We start from the raw sequence: 20708 nt of genomic DNA on the forward strand, positions 1-20708 counted from the left end.
AAAATATTAAAAATGGGGCGGGACCTTTACATTGGGGCTATTTCAAAATTTGGATCTATTACGATAATTTTATCGCAGATGTATGTAAGCGTCCAAGCACCCGGTATTCTGAACTACAACTCTTACAGATGGAAATATTGCCAAAACCTCTTAAATATACTGTGATTCCTAGGCAGACAGAACATGGCTAAATTTATTGGGCTTCCGACAATTATTTCGAGATGGAGTGTAATAAGTTTAAATTAAATCCATTCATACTTATATCATTTATTTATATTTTTACTGATTTTATATAAATGGTCCACAAAATACTCCACGTGTTAGGTTTTGTTCAAATCTATTCGGATTTTTTCATAAATCTGCCTAATTACCATGGAATTTTGCACATATTGCCGAATGTCATTTGTGTGGATTGTTTGAAGTCGCTTCATAAATAATTCCCATTTCATCCCCTAAATATTATGAGATCAATACCAAAAACAATAGTGGTCTTATTTGGCCAGGACCCCTCCTACGTGGGTCAGGATGATTGGTCCCTAACTGGCCTGTATCGCTTTTACAAATTTTAATTGACAGACAGACGGACGAGCACACATGTCAACATTGACTCAGCTAGTCGAGATATGGCGATCGGTATACTAAACGGTGGGTCTAAAACCACGCTACAAACTCTTGGTGCCACTCCAATTTACAATATAGTTGTGTTACGTATAAACAAATTTTAAAATGAAGACAATATCCTCTGAACTTCTGCCACCACACCAAATGTTAATTTCAACACCACCACAAAACACAAAGAATTTTTGCCTTTGATGAATTGGTATGTTATACATATGAAAAAATGTACCCCCATTTTATTCTTTATGGACATACACACATTTTTGCAAAAATTCATTAATTATATTTCAGAAATGTTGTTGTCTAATTAAGAAATCATATTGTTTCATTTGATATAATTTTTGGTATAAAAAGTCGTTCAACATTTCAAAATTGTATCATTCACTACTTAGCTCTTTAAAGAACATAAACTGTATTCACACAGATTAAAAAAAACAACAACATGGCCTTTAAGGTAAGCGTAAGTGAACGGATAGCGTGTTGACCGTTGTTTGTCATGTCATGTCATTTAACCCACATTGACAACATTACAAGCTAATCTGTTAATATAAAACTTTATTTTTGTTTTCAGTTTGTTTTCGCCCTTGCCTTGTTCGCTGTCGCCAGTGCTGGTTACGCTCCCGTCACATATCACACAGCTCCCGTGGCTGTAGCCCAGAAGGTTGTTGTGAAATCTGAAGAATTCGATCCTCATCCCCAGTACAAATTCAGCTATGGTGTTGATGACAAAGTTACCGGTGACTCGAAGAGCCAAAATGAAGAACGTGATGGTGATGTTGTCCGTGGTGAATACTCCTTGATCGATGCTGATGGATACAAACGTACTGTCCACTATACAGCCGATGATGTGAATGGTTTCAATGCTGTTGTTGAACGTGAACCTTTGGGTCATGCTGTTGTAAAGACTGTTGCTCCCGTTGCTCACTATGCTGCTCCAGCTACTGTAGTTAAACATGTTGCCCCTGTTGCTCATTATGCTGCTCCAGTTGCTCACTATGCTGCCCCCGCTGTAGTTAAGACTGTAGCTCCAGTTGCCCACTATGCTGCTCCAACTGTCGTTAAGACTGTTGCTCCAGTTGCCCACTATGCCGCCCCCACCCATTATGCATCTTATGAAGCTCCCACCTATGGATATCATCATTAAGCGTCATTTGTTGTTAAATACTGTTATTTAATAGTTCTTTCTTGTTTATGTTTTGATAAAAAAGTGTGAAATAAAACTATTATATTTAAATAATATTAATTTCGTAATAGATTTGGATTAGACCAGAGATTTTTAGTGCCCTCCATGTTTTTATACTTATACCCTTCACCACACTGTGGTACAGGGTATTATGTCTTTGTGCATATGTTTGTAACAGGCAAAAGGAAACGAGATAGACCCATAGTTCCTTTTGAGAATATGCATAGAATTACTTTCTGAGTCGATTTATGCATGTTCGTCCGTCTGTTGGTGTTAAATTGTAAACAAAGTATAGGTCGCATTTATAATCCGATTTGGATGAAATTTGGCACAGCTCATTTGTTTGGCCCAAGGACGAACCCTATTGAAATTGGAATATCGGTTCAGATTTAGATATAGCTCCCATATATATTTTCATCCGATTTAAGGTATATGGTGCACCAAAGACCCTATATATCTGTCGATTTGCACGAAAGTTGGTATAACGTAATGAATTGAGCCTAGAATGATGTCTGCCAAGTTTCGTGAAAATCGGTCTAGATTTAGATATGGCTCCCATATATAGTTTCGTCCGATTTCATGTTTGAATGACATTTGTAACAAGTCATATATATTTTCGTCCGATTTTAGGTAAATTTAGCACCATCGTCCCTAAAATCAATTAATTTACACGACTTTTGGCATAGGGTACTGAATTAAGTGTAGAATGACGTGTGCTAAGTTTCGTGAAAATCGGTTCAGATTGAGATATAGCTCCCATATATAGTTTCGCCCGATTTTAGGTAAATGGTCCACCAAATTTCCTGAAAATCTTTTGATTATATGGGGGCTACCCATTTTTTTCGGGTAGCCCCCATATTAGGGTACCCACCCATTTTCTGTATTTTTGGGTTCTTGAGCAGTAATCTGGCATTTTGTAGTTAGCATAGTCCACATATAATGATAACCTCAAATATTCGCTAATTTCTACACTTTGTAATCCCCATTAACATTGCTGAAATTTATATTTTGTGTACATAATGGTTTACATAAATCAGTTTGTAGAGTTATCGGTATAGGTCCGCGCTTGGGTATGTTCTCTATATTTTCGTTGCAAGTATATGTTAGTATATCTATGGTAGAGGCCGAACTTAACGCTTTTTTCACTTGTTTGATTATATTTAAGAACTAATTTAGTACATTCTAAAATTGAATAATATCAAGTAATCAAATAATTCAATTCAATAATTTTCATCAATTTCAATAATGACCTACAATATGAAGTTTTTTAAAAAGTTATCAGTAAAGTAATCATTACGGCAAAACTCAATAAAATGATCTAAATCGAATTTGTTCTTCTGATTTCTCAAATACTTGCCTAGAGTTTTTATTTCCCATAAGGAATTATCCAGCTCCAGACTATAAGTACGATTTTATTGTATAGTGTAACAAGGAGTGATGTCCGGCACAAGTAAACTTGGCCGATCTTTTTATATTCTCCAACATTTGGAGTACATTCAAAATTTTAAGAAAAAACTCGGGGCCTATATGTGGGGGCAATGTAATTACATGTCGCTAGCTTGAAAGTTTTTTTATAATCTGAGAGACAGGCTGGGAATATGGGCTAGAAATTTCGACGTACCGAAAATTATGCAGGATCGTTGTGTTAAAACATAACCATATATGGGCTTTTCCTGAGAAGACATTTTTTTATACACTACAAATATGGAATGCCAAATTACAGCTAATTCGATGTGAAAATGTGGCTAATAATGTCAAAATAACTATATCGAAAACATTTCTGCTAAAATGTTTTTGATAATTGCAAAATTACAGCCCTCTCGGATAGCAAATGCGTAGTATGTGCAATATTTCAAATCTCTATCTTAAATAATACGAGCTCTGTCGTGATTTCAACACAAAGACCGGAATGACTAAATTAAGAGTTATAAATTTGACACTTTTACTATAAATCGTCTAAATTTCCCATAGTTTTTTTTAATAAAATTTGACCTTTGCCTTACTGTACTCACCGAAGGCATTCCCTGCCGAATTTTTAAAAACATATCTATATTTTAATTTTAGTGTCTTTATTTTACACTTGCTTCATTCATATACAAACATAAATAATAAACTATTCAATCACAGAATTTAACAACAATGGCGCTTAATGATGATATCCATAGGTGGGAGCTTCATATGATGCATAATGGGTGGGGGCAGCATAGTGGGCAACTGGAGCTACAGTCTTAACTACAGCAGGAGCAGAGTAGTGGGTAACTGGAGCTACAGTCTTAACTACAGCGGGGGCAGAGTAGTGAGCAACTGGAGCAGCATAATGAGCAACTGGGGCAACATGTTTAACTACAGCAGCTGGAGCAGCATAGTGAGCAACGGGAGCAACAGTCTTCACGACAGCATGTCCCAAAGGTTCACGTTCAACAACAGCATTGAAACCATTAACATCATCGGCTGTATAATGGACAGTACGTTTGTAACCATCAGCATCGATCAAGGAGTATTCACCACGGACAACATCACCATCACGTTCTTCATTTTGGCTCTTCGAGTCACCGGTAACTTTGTCATCAACACCATAGCTGAATTTGTACTGGGGATGAGGATCGAATTCTTCCGATTTCACAACAACTTTTTGGGCAACAGCAACGGGAGCAGTGTGATATGCGACAGGAGCATAACCAGCACTGGCAACAGCGACAAAAGCAAGGGCGAAAACAAACTGAAAACGAAAATAAAATTTAATATTAACAGATTAGCTTGTAATGTTGTCAATGTGCCTTAAATGACATGACAAACAACGAGCGGTCAGCACTCTAGAGTGACTGCCTTAACAGTTCACATACACTTACCTTAAAGACCATGTTGTTGTTGATTATTATTTAATCTGTGTGAATACTGTTGATGTTCTTTAAAGAGCTAAACAGCGAATGATACCATTATGAAATGTTGAACGACTTTTTATACCAAAAATTATATCAAAGCGGAACTGAATCAATTTTTCGTTTTTTAATTAGACAATAACATTTTTGAAATGTAATTAATAAATTTCTGCAAATATGAATGTCTATACAGAATATCGCATGAATGAATGTTTGTTGTCAAACACATTCAAACATGTATGTACATGTATAATAAAAATATATGAATGGTATGAATTCATGGTTTTGTGTAATAATGAAAATTGCAAAAATGTTGTATAGTTGTACCCCAAAAGATTTCTATATGTATTTGTTCATATGATCCTTATTTCGGATACAAGGCATGAATAATTCCTAACGCATTATGTGAATGTGGAGACTGCAAACTTTTTTTAATTTTTATTACTTACACTACGAACATCTGCATGTAACAAGCCATTATTATTCAAATAAAATTCAAGACGATGACATTCAAAATATATAAAATTTATGAAAACGCCTAATAGGGGGGCTACCGTTATATGGGACAATACAAAAACGGGGATCTATATTGATAACACTATGCAACAAATTTATTTATTTTATTTTTATTTATTTATTTACTTTTTTATAATCTTAATATATAAAAGAGCTTAGTGTTAAGTGAGTGACTGACGAAACGACATATATAGCTAGAATCGTAAAATTTTATATAGAATACAGGTTTAAGAAATTCGTACTTATCTGTATAAAAAGTACAAAATGGTACTAAATTTGGTACTATTTGCATTTAGTTGAATATATAGGGATGGTAAGCTGAAAATAGGTATTGGGACTACTATTGGAGTACATTATACAGGTGGCATTAAAAAATCGTACTTATGTGTGCGAAAAGTACTAAATGGTTCTAAATTTGGTGCAAGTTGGATTTAGGTGAACAGATAGTAGTTTTGAGTAAAAGGATAGAAATGGAAATCTTATATTTGAAAATAAAATTAGTGGAAATTCGAAATCATAAGTACGAAAAGTACTAAACATGGTACAATTTGGATCTATGTGAATAGATAGGGCTGGGATCTTGAAATATGGCATTAAAAATAGTTTTGGATTGTGAAATTGAGAAGTTTTAAAAACTCTTACTAACGTCTACGAAAAGTAATAAATGGTACTAAATTTGATACAATTTGGATGTAGGTGAACGGATAGAGCTGGAATCCTTAAAAGTACTCTTAAGGCTAATACTGGAGTGCATGACTGAGGTATTTTTGGAAAATCGTACTCATGGGTACGAAAAACACAAAATTTGGTACAATTTGGACTTGAGTGAACGGTTAGAAGTCAAATCCTGAAAGTTGTCACTTAGTGGGAGTGTGGGAAAAGTACAGATTGGTACCAAATCTGGTACAATTTGGAGAACAGGCAGAGCTAAAATTCTTAAATTTGAACTTACAATTACTATTTGAAAGCAGGATTGAGGCACATTTGGAAATTTGTACTTATGAGTACGAAAAGTACTAAATAAGGTACAATTTGAACTTTGGTCGAATTAAGATTACTGTTAGAGTGTAGGAATGATGTAGTTTTAGAAATTCTTACTTATGAGTATGAAAAGTACTAAATGGTACTGAATTTCGAACAATTTGGATTTGGTTGAATCCAGAGATTTGGAATTTAGATTATTGTTAAAGTGTAGTATTGAGTTATGGAGACAATTATGGAAAATCAAACTTATGTGGACGAATAGTAAATGGAATAGAAAATGCACCAAATTTGGATTTGGGTAACGGAGAGAGCTGGAAACGCAAAATTTAGAATGTGAGTCACTGTCGGAGAGTTAGAAAGACGTACCAAAGGGGTTTTGGAAGTAACTGGTACTAAATTTAGTGGTGGTGATGGTATGGAGGTAGTCTTGAAAATGTGTACTTATGTGTTCGAAAAGTGCTAAATGAATCTTATTTCATCTGATCTATTTTTAATCTGTGTAATAAAATAAAACCAGTGAGCGGAACAGTACAGTCGGACGGGGCCGACCATACGATACCCTACACAACTACCACGGAACTCAAATTTTCTGCGGATGTTTATTCCGAGTCTGGGCAATATTTCGTAATATTTGCACCCTCTTGCCCGATTAGAGGTAAACAGTTTTCGGTCGGTCCACTTCATTCCAAAATTATTATCTGAAAATTATAGCCGTTGTCCTTGACCATAACTGGAACCCCATGGAACATTTCAAAGCGATCAGCGCTATAGTTCCGCTCTCTAGAGTGATAATGGGTTACTTAATAATATACGAATACGGAGACATCTGTAAATATTTAGCTGTAACTCCCACATCCGGGCACATACAACAATATAATTGGCATTAATTAAAAGGTCAACCACACCAATGGATATAATATCAACTTCTCGGGTCTATATCCTTTAGGGGTAAATATATAGGCTATAGAATCCAAAATTTGTAATTTTTCACACAAAAGTCAGGGTTCATTTGACCCGCTAAACATTGACCGATCTTTATCAAAACAGGCATGCTTATTCTTTGGCCCGATCCCCTTCTCCATGTAAAATTTAACGATGTTCGGGTCATTATTGCGGCCTCTGGAGCGACCAGAAAAACCGACAAAACAATAGGGATCTTTATTGGCCTGAACCCATCCTACATGCAAAATTTCGTGAAGATTGGTCCATAACTGTGGTCTGTATCGTGTTTACAAATTATAATGGACAGACGGACGGACGGACGAATATACATGTCTAGATCGACTCAGCTAGTCGAGATAAGACGAGCGGTATACTTAAAGGTGGGTCTAGGACCAATATATCGCGGCGTTACAAACTTTTGGGGCTGCACAAATACCCTAAAAAGCCGTATTCTCCATTTCAAAGACTTTTGAAAATATTTGGATTAAGATTTCTCGAAATACTTGAATTGTAGGTGCATGTATGGTGTCTTTGGCAATATTACAGAAATAAATGCGAGCAGAACTCAACAAAACTTAGAACACGTCATTCTAAACTCAATTCAATAAGCTATGTAAAATTTCGTATAAATCGATTCAGCATACGGCGTTTGGTGCACTATTTGCATAAAATCGGACGAAAATATTTATGGGTGATACATCTAAATTTAAACATGCACATGCCTTTCTGCAACCTATTCTAAATTTCATTTCATTCGGGCAGATTTAGAGTCGTTTGCGTACAATTTAAAGCCGACATGATACACGTTATTCGGTATGCCGCACTGTTCAAAATATACGCAATAACTTCATTTTAGTCTCAATTTGACACTTTCACTATAAATTGGCTATATTTCCCATAGTTTTTTTTTAAATTAAATTGAAACTCTGCCTTTCTGTACTAGCGTAGGACATGCATTCCCAATTTTTTGAAACAAATATCTATATTTAAGTTAGTGTATTTATTTTACTCTGGCTTCATTCACATACCAACATAAATAAAAATTATTCAATCACAGAATTTAACAACAATGGCGCTTAATGATGATATCCATAACTGGGAGTTTCATAGGATGCATAATGGGCTGGGGCAGCATAATGAGCAACTGGAGCAACGGTCTTAACTACAGCGGGGGCGGCATAGTGAGCAACTGGAGCAGCATAATGAGCCACAGGAGCAACATGCTTAACAACAGCAGCTGGGGCAGTATAATGAGCCACAGGAGCAACATGTTTAACAAAAGTAGCTGGGGCAGCATAATGGGCAACGGGAGCAACAGTCTTCACTACAGCATGACCCAATGGTTCACGTTGAACAACAGCATTGAAACCATTAACATCATCGGCTGTATAGTGGACAGTACGTTTGTAACCATCAGCATCGATCAAGGAGTATTCACCACGGACAACATCACCATCACGTTCTTCATTTTGGCTCTTCGAGTCACCGGTAACTTTGTCATCAACACCATAGCTGAATTTGTACTGGGGATGAGGATCGAATTCTTCAGATTTCACAACAACCTTCTGGGCAACAGCCACGGGAGCTGTGTGATATGCGACTGGAGCATAACCAGCGCTGGCAACAGCGACAAAAGCAAGGGCGAAAACAAACTGAAAACAATAATAAAATTTTATATTAACAGATTAGCTTGTAATGTTGTCAATGTGTCATAAATGATATGACATGACAAACAACTAGCGGTCAGTTTGCTGGAGCAATAGTCGTAACCGTTCACTTACCTTAAAGACCATGTTGTTGTTGTTTTTTATTTAATCTGTGTGAATACTGTTGATGTTCTTAAAGAGCTAAACAGTGAATGATACCATTATGAAATGTTGAACGACATTTTATACCAAAAATTATATCAAAGCGGAACTGAATCAATTTTCGTTTTTTTTTTAATTAGACAATAAAATTTTTAAAATGAAATTAATAAATTTCTGCAAATATGAATGCCTATACACAATATCGCATGAATGAATATATGTTGGCAAACACATACAAACGTTACTACAGATGTAGTAAATAATTAAATCCAATAGTAATAAATTAATTAAATCCAATTGTTTCTATTGAGGATAAACATAGACTTACAATTTGAGTCGATTTATGCATATCTGACTCATTCGAATAATAAAGGTGAACTCTACTACGTTTACAAAAATACATCGACAGGCATGTATCCATGTATTTTTATAACCTCTATGGCTGATGAAGGTATATACACTTTGATACGACAAACATGAACTTTATCGAAACATTGGTTTTAGACCCATGTTTATTTGGATCAAATTCGTTTCAGACAATTTGTAGTATATTTACTAATGTCTGTCCGGCTGGTACAAACGATAACTCTCGAAGGCAGTAACCGATTTTAAACAAACATTTGACATTGTAATATTTCTCCCAAACTGCTTTTCGTACTCACACCACAAAATGTTGCAAGAAACCTTTTTATAATATTAAGCGAACGGACTATCCGATTTGAACGAAAGTTTGTACAAGCTATTATCTTTATCAAGCCTAGATCAAGTCCGAAGATGTGACCTATTGGCTCTCTTCTGGCATCTTACCAATAAAGCGTCAATATTTCATAAACTTGTAAATTTTATTTGATCAACACCGATTTTATCAACATTGAATCCGAAACCTCTTATAATATAATATCGTATATAAAGCGAATAAAAAACCTGTGTGTAATTCCGAAGACCTCCGCAAACCATAGGTAGAGGGTGTATATTTATAGGCTGAACCGTCTAGCACTTTTTTTCTTGTTCTAAATATAGTTCGGGTTGCCTTTATTATTCGAACGATATGAAACTTGGCACAGCTTCATTATTTGGCCAAAGGGCAAACCCCTTTGAAATTTTGGAAACGTTAAATTTGAATTAACACAGATTTCAATATACCTCCCAAACCAACATTTTTGCGATTGGTTTTTCCTTATTGGACTTTATATAATTTTAGACTATATATAATTTTATCAGATTTCCGGTCGACCAGAAATGTTGCTCTAGCTAAGAAGTCTAGAAGGACGTGCTTGAAGTTTACGTTTAAATAGTTTATATCCAAATAAATCTTTCTTATTTAAGGGACTACTTCTGACCGAACAACTATATTTCACGTACAAGCACATTCAATAGGAACAAATATAAATATCGGTAAATACGACATGGCCGAAACGTGAGATGAAGATGCTATTGTATTAGCACTAGACCTGATTATGGATGATATGGCCAATTTGTAGTAAGGAAGATATGCTACCCAATTAAAACAAAATATTGTAGAAAAAATCCAGCCAGCCATTTACATGAGAACTTAAACTTTTTGCGGATCGGAGATTGTTTAACATGGTTGGTTGTACATTTGACGTGCTAAATATTGACCGATCATTACAGCCAGTTGGTCCAGCCTCCTCGCCCTAAAGCGACTACAATATAAGAAAAACATTTTTAGCTCCATCCCTTAGACCATAACCGTTACTTCTTCATTCTATATCCTTCGCATAATGCAAATGTTGTAATTTTTCACACAAAAGCCTGGTTTCATTTGACCCACTTAAAAATTGACCGATCTTCGTCATGCTTGCCAAATCCCCTTCCCCGCGTAAAGTTTGTTGGAGTTCGGGTCATTATTGTTGCTTCTAGAGCTACTAGAAAAAAAGACAAATATACATTTATGGTTCATTTAATCGCCTAAATATTAACTGATCGTAACCAAAAATTATAGGGATCTTCTATGACCAGAACTTGCGTGACGATTGGTCTCTGGCTGTGGGGCTTACAGTGTAGATCGACATAGCTTCTATACAAAAAAAACCTTTTCATACCCAAATGTCTCTTGTAACAAAGCGAAGTACTTAGCTGACCAACTACATAAACTGCATGATAATTTCGCTGGTGCCTCACTTTGAGGTTAACAAGGCATTTACAAACAATTCCATACCTTTCCCACTCCTCAAAATACAGAAATTGGAACAATAATTTAGAGGCATAATTGTATGGGGGCTATGACTATGACTAATTTTCGAACCTGGACCAATCTCGTTATATGGTCCAATATTAATATTTATGATAGGAAGATTTGGTACGCAAACAACAATATTACCCAAAACTCGCCCAAAAAACTTAATAGCTGAAGTTTTATAAGGACAATTGCTTTAGTATTGATACTTTTTTGCAGAGAGATTTGTTATACAATGAGATGCCAAAATACAAAATTACAGCCACTCCACAAAAGTGACAAAATTGACTTATGACGATATTTTCTTTTTATACAAAAGGCTTTTTTGCCCTTTTAAATCAAAATCTGCATCTCTAAATGCGGATATACTACAACTACGTGTATTTAAATTTTAGTGATTTTATTTTACACTCTTTCAAAAATAAATAATAATTTTTTCAGTAACAATATTTAACAACAATGGCTTCTAATGGTGATATCCATAGGTGGGAGCTTCATAAGATGTATAATGGGTGGGGGCAGCATAGTGGGCAACTGGCGCAACAGTCTTAACTACAGCAGGAGCAGCGTAGTGGGCAACAGGAGCAACGGTCTTTACTACGGCGGGGGCAGCATAGTGGGCAACTGGAGCTGCATAATGAGCCACAGGAGCAACATGCTTAACAATAGTAGCTGGAGCAGCATAATGAGCAACTGGAGCAACATGTTTAACAACAGTAGCTGGGGCAGCATAATGGGCAACGGGAGCAACAGTCTTCACCACAGCATGTCCCAAAGGATCACGTTCAACAACAGCATTGAAACCATTAACATCATCGGCTGTATAGTGGACAGTACGTTTGTAACCATCAGCATCGATCAAGGAGTATTCACCACGAACAACATCACCATCACGTTCTTCATGTTGGCTCTTCGAGTCACCGGTAACTTTGTCATCAACGCCATAGCTGAATTTGTACTGGGGATGAGGATCGAATTCTTCAGATTTCACAGCAACCTTCTGAGCTATAGCTACGGGAGCAGTGTGATATGCGACGGGAGCATAACCAGCACTGGCAACAGCGACAAAAGCAAGGGCGAAAACAAACTGGAAAACCCAAAAACAATTGAATATTAACAGATTATCGTGTAATGTTGTCAATGTGGGTTAAATATTTAACAAACAACGAACGGTCAGTTTGCTGGAGCAATAGTCATAACCGTTCACTTACCTTAAAGGCCATATTGTTGTTTTTAATTTAATCTGTGTGAACACTGTTGATGTTCTTTAAAGAGTTATACAGTGAATGATACCATTATGAAATACTGCTCGACATTTTATACAAAAATGAAATCAAAGCAGAACAGAGTATATTTTTTAATTAGACAACAACATTTTTGAAATATAATTAATCAATTTTGGCAAATGTGTACACATGTATACATACGTACACATATTTTTCAAATTCTACATGAATTGTAGAAATTATGTTATTGGTGAAGGAATGAAATTGCAATATGCGGCTCTACTTGGGGTCTTAAAATTAGTTATGTGCAGATATTCTAAGGACACTAAATACATAGGGTTTATAGAGGAACTTAGGGTAATGGTGACCACCGCTATATATTGGAAAATACTTGAAATATTAATATGTCGCCTTGATATACGGTTTTCTTATTAGTGAAAGCAAACATCTAACATGATTTTGAATACATAATCGTAATGTATTGAAAATTTTGTCAAGCTCCGATTGAAACCTGTGGTTTGAAAACTTGAGTCAAACAATTTATTTTTCTCAAATATAAAGAATTTATATGGTTCCGAAGACACCGACTCTAACCAAATTACAAAAAAAATACAGTAAGGAAATTCAAAAGTCGGACGAGGCCAACTATATTATACGCTTCACCACTATGAATACATACAAGAGATGCTAATATATAAAATATCCTGTAGATAGAATATACTTAGAGGACCATTGAAATGGATCGAAACTAAATGTATGATCCACATAGATATTTGAACCAATTAAAAAACCCATACACATACCATTCTGAAATCTATGAAAGATTACATGTTAATCGGATTCTTTTGTGTACATTTTCCATAAAATCGAACAAAATAATGTATGTGGATCTATATGTAAATCAGGGCCTAATTTAGCAACCGTGACATATACCCTTTTGTATGCTGCAGTACAGTGCGCTGACCATAATTTTACCTCCAGTATATGGAACAGACGTAGGCTGCTTGGTACACCATTTTCATAAAATCAGACGCAAATATATATGGGAAAATATCTAAATCTACACCGATTATTGCACCTTTAATACACATCACGATTACGATTTCGTGTAAATGGAATAAACATAGGCTATTCGGTGCACCATTTACATAAACTTTGACCAAAATATATATGGGAGCTATATATAAATCTCATCCGATTTCAATTAAACTTCGAATTGACTGAAAATTTACCTTAAACGATTTTGGTCTACAGGATACTTAGGATTTTAAATGTTTCTTTCGATAAGGAAGGGATTAAAAAAATACTACGGTTTAAGGAATTTTAATGGTTTAGGTTAATTTTCCAATCGATGTAACTGTACTTTGAAATTCCGCATTCCTTGTGGGTTTTTGTAAAAATGAAGAAAATAATAATAACTTTTCATCCATTAATTGTCATTCCTTTTGAAACGCCTTCAAATATTCGTCAGAGATCACATAAAGACCTTCGAAATCACGATAGTGATCGCAATATTATATATATAATATTGCTAATACTCCTAGGATGTAAATGGGGTTTATCGTTCCACAATTTGAAATAGATCCGATATATCTATACCTTTATCAGTATTTTGAAGATTTTTTGGCGCATTATCCATCCGAACCAACTGTAAATTGTAATTCCGGGGTTTTTAAAGATAAGAAATATAGTTGCAGAAATATTTAGATCTATGTTTGGACGTACCATTTTCGGAATTTTTAAAATTATATGCGCATTTTCCCACCGAAATTTCTCTAGTCTAATGACATATGGCTTCCGTAGAGAACAAGAAACATCGGTGTCCCCACGTGTCCCGCCCATTGCGGAATTTTTAAGGTTTTAGCCCCATTTTCTAGTCGGTACAATTAAGCATTCTGGGATCGTGGACGGCGATAAGATAATTTTTGATATTGGAAGAAAGCCAACAATGTTAGTTATACATAAATAGCTACGTGATATAATTTCCGTCTTTCCAATTGACACCCAATTTTGTATAAATCGACTTCATATTGGAATAACTTTTGTTGTCGTGACACAATTTCAGAACTACTATATAATCTTCACACATTCATATGAGAATTTCGTCATATTGAATCCTCTCATGAAAATAATTAACACCAATATGAAATTATTTTGAAATAGAGTAATTAATATGACCTTTAGATATTAATTAGAGTCACAATAATGAAAGTATGTTCATTGTATAGAGAATGAAAAGTTGCTTAATATTCATAAAACTTAAATGCAAATATTTCATACAGAAACAAAAACAAGAAACCACAATATTTATGTCATTCAATACAAAAAAAATCAATCACCAAAAATATCCAATATAAAAGTTGACCAAAAATGCAAATTGTTATCATTTAACATCGACATTTCATTTCAGAAAGAAACGGTAAATTGCCAAAAACAGTAGCAGCAGCAACATGGCTTTCAAGGTACCTGGTGTATTGAAATGTAAAATAATTTACCATTGTTTCAATATTATATGTTTCATTTCTTTTAGTTTGTATTCACCTTTGCGATCATTGCCGTAGCCAGTGCAGGTTATATTCCCACTGCCTATCATACATCAGCTCCCGTTGCTGTTCACACAGCTCCTGTAGCTGTCGCCCATAAAATTGTTACCAAATCCGAAGAATTCGATCCTCATCCCCAGTACAAATTCAGTTATGGTGTTGATGACAAAGTTACCGGAGACTCGAAAAGTCAAACTGAAGAACGTAACGGAGATGTTGTACATGGTGAATACTCTCTGATTGATGCTGATGGTTATAAACGTACTGTTCAATATACCGCCGATGACGTGAATGGTTTCAATGCCGTTGTTCAACGTGAACCATTGGGTCATGCTGTTGTGAAGACTGTTGCTCCCGTGGCCCACTATGCTGCTCCAGCTACTGTTGTTAAACATGTTGCTCCAGTAGCCCACTATTCTGCCCCAGTAGCTCATTACACCGCCCCAACGGTTGTTAAAACTGTAGCTCCAGTTGCTCACTATGCTGCTCCCGCTGATGTCGTTAAGACCATAGCACCTGTTGCTCATTATGCTGCACCTACACACTATGCTACCTATGAAACTCCCGCCTACAGTTATCATCATTAAATATCATATGTTTTCTAAATCCATACGTTGTATATATATAATACATTTTTATTACCCTTTATTTTTTGCATAATTGTTAAATAAATTATACTAAACTGAAAAAGGATAAAATTCGTAAGGGCTTTCACCATTAATGATAATGGTTTTATATGATCGGACAGGCGTAGTATCTTTGGAGATTTATTGATATGAAATCAGATTAAATAATATAAGAATCGACTTCAATCAATACATATCCACGTTATTCGGCACTCTGCGTAAAATTACAAGTCAGTCGGATAGCCTTAGTCTCTTAGAGTGATAATGTTAATGTCAATATATATCAAACGATTTAACACACACTATTCTAGACATAAGGTCTACAAATGTCTTGTTAATGTGACAAAATTTTAATATTTGGTACTTAAAATCGGTAGAATAAATCGATTTCGACAAAACTTAATACTCGCCCTACTAGTCTTTCTTCGTCACAATCAGTTAAATGTCGTGACTATGTGAACAACCCTTCACCACTTTGGGTACATACAAGTGATAATAATGTGTACAATATCCTGTAAGTAATTAGAGACATAGCATCTTTGGAAAACCATTGAAATGGAATCGGGCGAAAAAATTGTGATCTACATAAATATTTGAACCAATAAAAACACCATACACATACCATTCAGAATTATAAGAAAAATTGCATGTCAATCGGGCAGACTTGGATTTTTTGGTGTAACATTTGTATGAAATCCAGCAAAATTATGTATGGATGTATTGACAGACGTCAAACTGGACTGAATTTAGTAAGTTGTGGAAAATGTTGTCTCAATCGTGCAAATATTTTGAGTTTGGTGCACTATTTACCAAAAACCGGACGAAATTATATGTTGGACCTATATGCAAATCTGAACCTTTTGCAACAAAACTTCAAAGACTTCAAACTGGATTAATTGGTGCACCAATTAAAAAAATCGGACAAAAATACATATGAGAGTTATATCTAAATCTAAACCGATTAAAAAAATTTTTTTTTCATACATCAATCTAGTGTTTGGTGCATCAATTAGGTAAAATCGGACGAAACTATATAGAGCTATATCTAAATCTGAACCGATTTTAACAAAACTTCGCAGATATTAGTCTGGAAATAATTCAGTAATTGTCCCAATCAGACAAATATAGGGAGTTTGGTGCATCATTCATAAAATCAGACGAAACTGTATATGGGAGCTATATCTAAATCTTAACCGATTTGAACAACGCTTCGCAGATACTAAACTTGGCTTAATTTAGTACGCTGTGCAGAATGATGTCTCGATCGGACAAATATTTTGTGTTTGGTGCACCATTTAGGTAAAATCGGAAGAAATTTCATCCAAATCAAATCATAAATGCGACCTGTATTTTTCACAAATATACATGGACCGACGGACATATATAAATCGACTCAGAAAGTGATTCTATGCATATTCTCAAAAGGAACCATGGGTCTATCTCGATACCTTTTGCTTGTTACAAACATATGCACAAAGACATAATACCCTGTACAACAGTGTGGTGAAGGGTATACAAATCCTAGGAATAACTACAATGTATGTGAAACATTTCAAAGCTCTATGGTGATTTCAGCATATAGACAGATGGCTAAATCGAAAAATGTTGGTTGAGGATATAAAAGACAAACATAAAGCAACTAAAAATATTCGGATAGGACCGACAAGAGATGCTTCTGTGATTATTATTGTAACTTATAGCACAGAAGAAACTACATCTATATGTGAACCGACTTCAATCTATCCATACACCTGTCATTTGATAATCTGTTCAGAATGTCATATCATTCGGCAAGGACGTTGCCAGGATTTCACTTCGGGGGAGGGGGACCAAAATATATTTTGGTCTGAGAACCAAAAAATATTTTTTTCTCGCGTTATCCTATACCATGGTTAGCTATTGAATAGTTCCACGACTTTTAAGGATTTATAACGGAAATTCGTTCAGAAATTGAGAGCTTTTCCGTTTTCATACTATTTTCTATAAAAGTCATGCTAAAAACCATTGCAAATAATTGTGATGAATAAATAAAAATTGAGTGATTTAATTCTTAAACGTTATAGAATTTGAACGACCAGGATTAAAAATCACATCATCATATTGTTTTACTATGCATACACTTATTTTCAAATTTCACTTTATTAGGGGTCGCACTGAAACGACGACCAATGTTAATAATTTTTGGTAAATAAATTTTGGTAAACCCAAAATATCAAAGTACAGGCGATTCGGTTAAAAAATGTTTTAACAATACTCAAAATACGAGGTACCGTTACATGAGACCTACGTAAAAAGTGGACCAATTTTGACCATTTTTGGTATGGAGATTCTCCGCCCATTAAAATTCCAAAAAATAATTAAAGCAAAATTGGTTAAAAGACTTGTCCATAATTTCCCAATTTTTGGACAGCTAGCTCAGTTCCTGCAGATGCTAGAGTGATAACAACAGACTGATGGACATGGCTAGATCGTCTTACAAATTTACACTGATCAAGAATATATATACTTCATGGGGTCAGAAACGATTTTTTTTTTTCTGAAAAAACAAACATAGAACGATGGAGGGTTTAAAAATGGATAAAAATATGCTGAAGCCAACAGTTTTTTGTCTTTTGCTAATTTATGACTTAAATACACCATTTACAGACTTGTGCTCAACGACTGAATTGAAGAACACCATATTTGCAATATAGTTTTAATGTAGGATTTTTCGATATTTCCACCGCATTCAACTAAGCCGGATGCTAACATTTTGAAGCCGAAATTCCCCTGTTTTCGGACGAGCTAGTTGAAGCCCTAAACTTATTATAGGATCGTAGGACTCGTGATTTCATTTGTGTTAGTATTGAAATGTTTGGTATTGAAAATGTAATATATTGGTCCACGTTTTGGAATAGCTGCCGCATTACGACACCGCCCCAATTTCGGTATTCCGATGGTCTTAGCCGCCTTTCCCAATAATGATTAATATTTTGCCATAGCTCTCATATAATAATCCAGTGCATCCATTTTTGCATTTTCTATTTTTCCCACTAAAATTAGTGTATTTAATATTCTGGATGATATCTTGTATTTGCCCAAAATTGTGTAGGGTATGATGTAAATGGGGTCGTCTGATTTTTTTTCATTTCTTACACGTTAAATGTCGACATTTCAAATTTCTATTGTAAAATACAAATTTTGGACAAACAATAATAATATTTATATCTCTTCCGATATAAATACTAGAAATATAACTACAAATAAATCCATACAAATTATATGCAATTCATCCAATTCCAACTATCACCCACATCTCATTTTATTTTCCACAGCCAACAGTTCAATCACATACGGTGTGATTTATGGAAAGACACAACAAAATCTGATTATACAAATAATTAAAGCTATCATATAAGGGCTACGATTTCAATCACTGATATTGAACATAATACCCAGCATTACATCGACGGCTCACAATAGAAGTTCGATTCTAAACCGGAAATTTGCAAAGAATTAATTATAACATATATGGAGATCTATTTCTCTCTCCCTCTTTCTAGCTGTCAGCATGAGAGTGAATCATGAAAATTGGATTGAAATTACTTATGTTTCGTTTGTAATTTCAATACGATGCCAAATGAAGTGTAATTGAATTTAGATACTCTTAAAACTTTGCCAAAGCACACGAAAAAAAAACCAAGCAAAATAATTGCTATAAAAGTTGACGAAAATCACAAAACTGTATCATTCGCTTCTTGTGCTTATTTCTGCAAAGAACCAAATTAGACCGAGACAAACAAACGCAGCTAGTCAGCAAACAATCAAACTCAACATCATGGCATTCAAGGTAAGATAAGTGAAAAAAGGCGAAAAAACCCACAAATAAAAGAAATAACACAAACATTACAAGCTGGTACGATAACAGCCAGTGATTTGCTAGTCAAACAAAACAAACGTCACAAACAAACGTCAAAAAAATAAAAAAGCAATAACAAACATTTAATGAGTTGTAATTTTTTGATCTTTCAGTTTATTTTCGCACTTGCTTTCGTTGCTGCTGCCAGCGCTGGTTATGCTCCCGCAGTTTATCATGCTGCTCCAGCTGCTTACCATACCGCCCCAGTTCATGCTGTCCATGCTGCTCCCGTAGCTGTTGCCCAAAAGGTCGTTGTTAAGTCTGAAGAATACGATCCTCATCCCCAGTACAAATTCAGTTATGGTGTTGATGACAAATTGACCGGTGACTCCAAGAGCCAAGTTGAAGAACGTGATGGTGATGTAGTCCGTGGTGAATACTCCCTGATTGATGCTGATGGTTACAAACGTACCGTTCAATATACCGCCGATGCTGTCAATGGTTTCAATGCCGTTGTACACCGTGAACCTTTGGTCAAATCTGTTGCCGTGGCTCCCGTTGCTCATTATGCTGCTCCCGCTACTGTTGTCAAGACAGTTGCTCCCGTAGCCCACTATGCTGCTCCAGCTACTGTTGTGAAACATGTTGCTCCCGTAGCTCATTATGCTGCTCCTGCTCATGTTGTCAAGACTGTTGCTCCAGTTGCTACCCACTATGCTGCTCCACAATACGCCACCCACTACGCTGCTCCACAATACGCCGCCCAATATGCTGCTCCAACTTATGTTAAAACTGCTCCAGTTGCTCATTACACATCATACGGTACACCCGCCGTTGCTTATCATCATTAATTCGAACATTTTTATAATTTTGTTGATTTTTATCGAAATATTTATTATAAACGAAATATTTATTACGATGAATAAAAATAGTATCTTACACGAGGTTAAATAAACAATTATTTAAAGTACAAACAAATTAAAAAAAAAAAAACAAAACATTTTTTATTTCTTTCTTGGATTTACAAAATTCTATGCGTGGTCTACAACGTGGGTGGACTTTAATGGAAAACCAGTAAGGAAAGTAGTAAAGTCGGACTGGGCCGACGATATGATACCCTTCACCACTTGCTCATATATTGTGCATATGTATCCTTACATTTGCATGTCAATGTTCCCTCGAAGGAACATACGCATGTCTTTTTGCAACCTGTGAAAAATTTAATTTCATTCGGGCAGATTCAGAGTCGTCTGCGTACCATGGGACAAATTTATGGAAAACGTTTTATAGCAAACTTGATGCAAGCTATTCGGTACGTCGCACTGTTAAAAAATTAATTTCAATCAGA

At 35.2% G+C, this 20708-nt stretch overlaps 5 protein-coding genes across 5 annotated transcripts; 3 read left to right on the plus strand and 2 right to left on the minus strand.

Moving 5' to 3' along the window:
* Positions 1-1060: 1060 nt before the first annotated feature.
* LOC133334848 (larval cuticle protein A2B-like) lies at positions 1061-1762 on the plus strand. Its single transcript, XM_061543165.1, has 2 exons — positions 1061-1072; positions 1190-1762. The coding sequence occupies exons 1-2, from the start codon at positions 1061-1063 to the stop codon at positions 1760-1762; spliced, it is 585 nt and encodes a 194-aa protein (XP_061399149.1).
* A 2185-nt stretch (positions 1763-3947) lies between these two features.
* LOC133334858 (larval cuticle protein A2B-like) lies at positions 3948-4662 on the minus strand. The gene is made up of 2 exons (XM_061543175.1): positions 4651-4662; positions 3948-4520 (listed from the first exon to the last, which is right to left on the minus strand). The coding sequence occupies exons 1-2, from the start codon at positions 4660-4662 to the stop codon at positions 3948-3950; spliced, it is 585 nt and encodes a 194-aa protein (XP_061399159.1).
* A 3527-nt stretch (positions 4663-8189) lies between these two features.
* LOC133334869 (cuticle protein-like) lies at positions 8190-12352 on the minus strand. Its single transcript, XM_061543187.1, has 3 exons — positions 12339-12352; positions 11621-12214; positions 8190-8774 (listed from the first exon to the last, which is right to left on the minus strand). The coding sequence occupies exons 1-3, from the start codon at positions 12348-12350 to the stop codon at positions 8199-8201; spliced, it is 1182 nt and encodes a 393-aa protein (XP_061399171.1). The 5' UTR covers positions 12351-12352; the 3' UTR covers positions 8190-8198.
* Positions 12353-14794: 2442 nt separating this feature from the next.
* LOC133334912 (larval cuticle protein A2B-like) lies at positions 14795-15483 on the plus strand. Its single transcript, XM_061543230.1, has 2 exons — positions 14795-14815; positions 14884-15483. Exons 1-2 carry the CDS (start codon positions 14804-14806, stop codon positions 15481-15483), a joined length of 612 nt encoding a protein of 203 aa, XP_061399214.1. The 5' UTR covers positions 14795-14803.
* Positions 15484-19266: 3783 nt separating this feature from the next.
* Positions 19267-20211, plus strand: LOC133334890 (larval cuticle protein A3A-like). Its single transcript, XM_061543209.1, has 2 exons — positions 19267-19351; positions 19534-20211. The coding sequence occupies exons 1-2, from the start codon at positions 19340-19342 to the stop codon at positions 20209-20211; spliced, it is 690 nt and encodes a 229-aa protein (XP_061399193.1). The 5' UTR covers positions 19267-19339.
* Positions 20212-20708: the final 497 nt, after the last annotated feature.

Source organism: Musca vetustissima, unplaced genomic scaffold (genome assembly GCF_032173495.1).
Source record: "Musca vetustissima isolate MV318-11 ecotype Yass unplaced genomic scaffold, APGP_CSIRO_Mvet_v1 utg8758, whole genome shotgun sequence".
Lineage (NCBI taxonomy): Eukaryota > Metazoa > Arthropoda > Insecta > Diptera > Muscidae > Musca > Musca vetustissima.

Excerpts from the sequence above, each read along its gene's own strand:
- LOC133334869 (XM_061543187.1), bottom strand. Across the intron at positions 8,775-11,620 it reads CCCATTATACATCTTATGAA|TTTGTTTTCGCCCTTGCTTT; the intron begins GCTCCCACCTAT and ends TATTGTTTTCAG.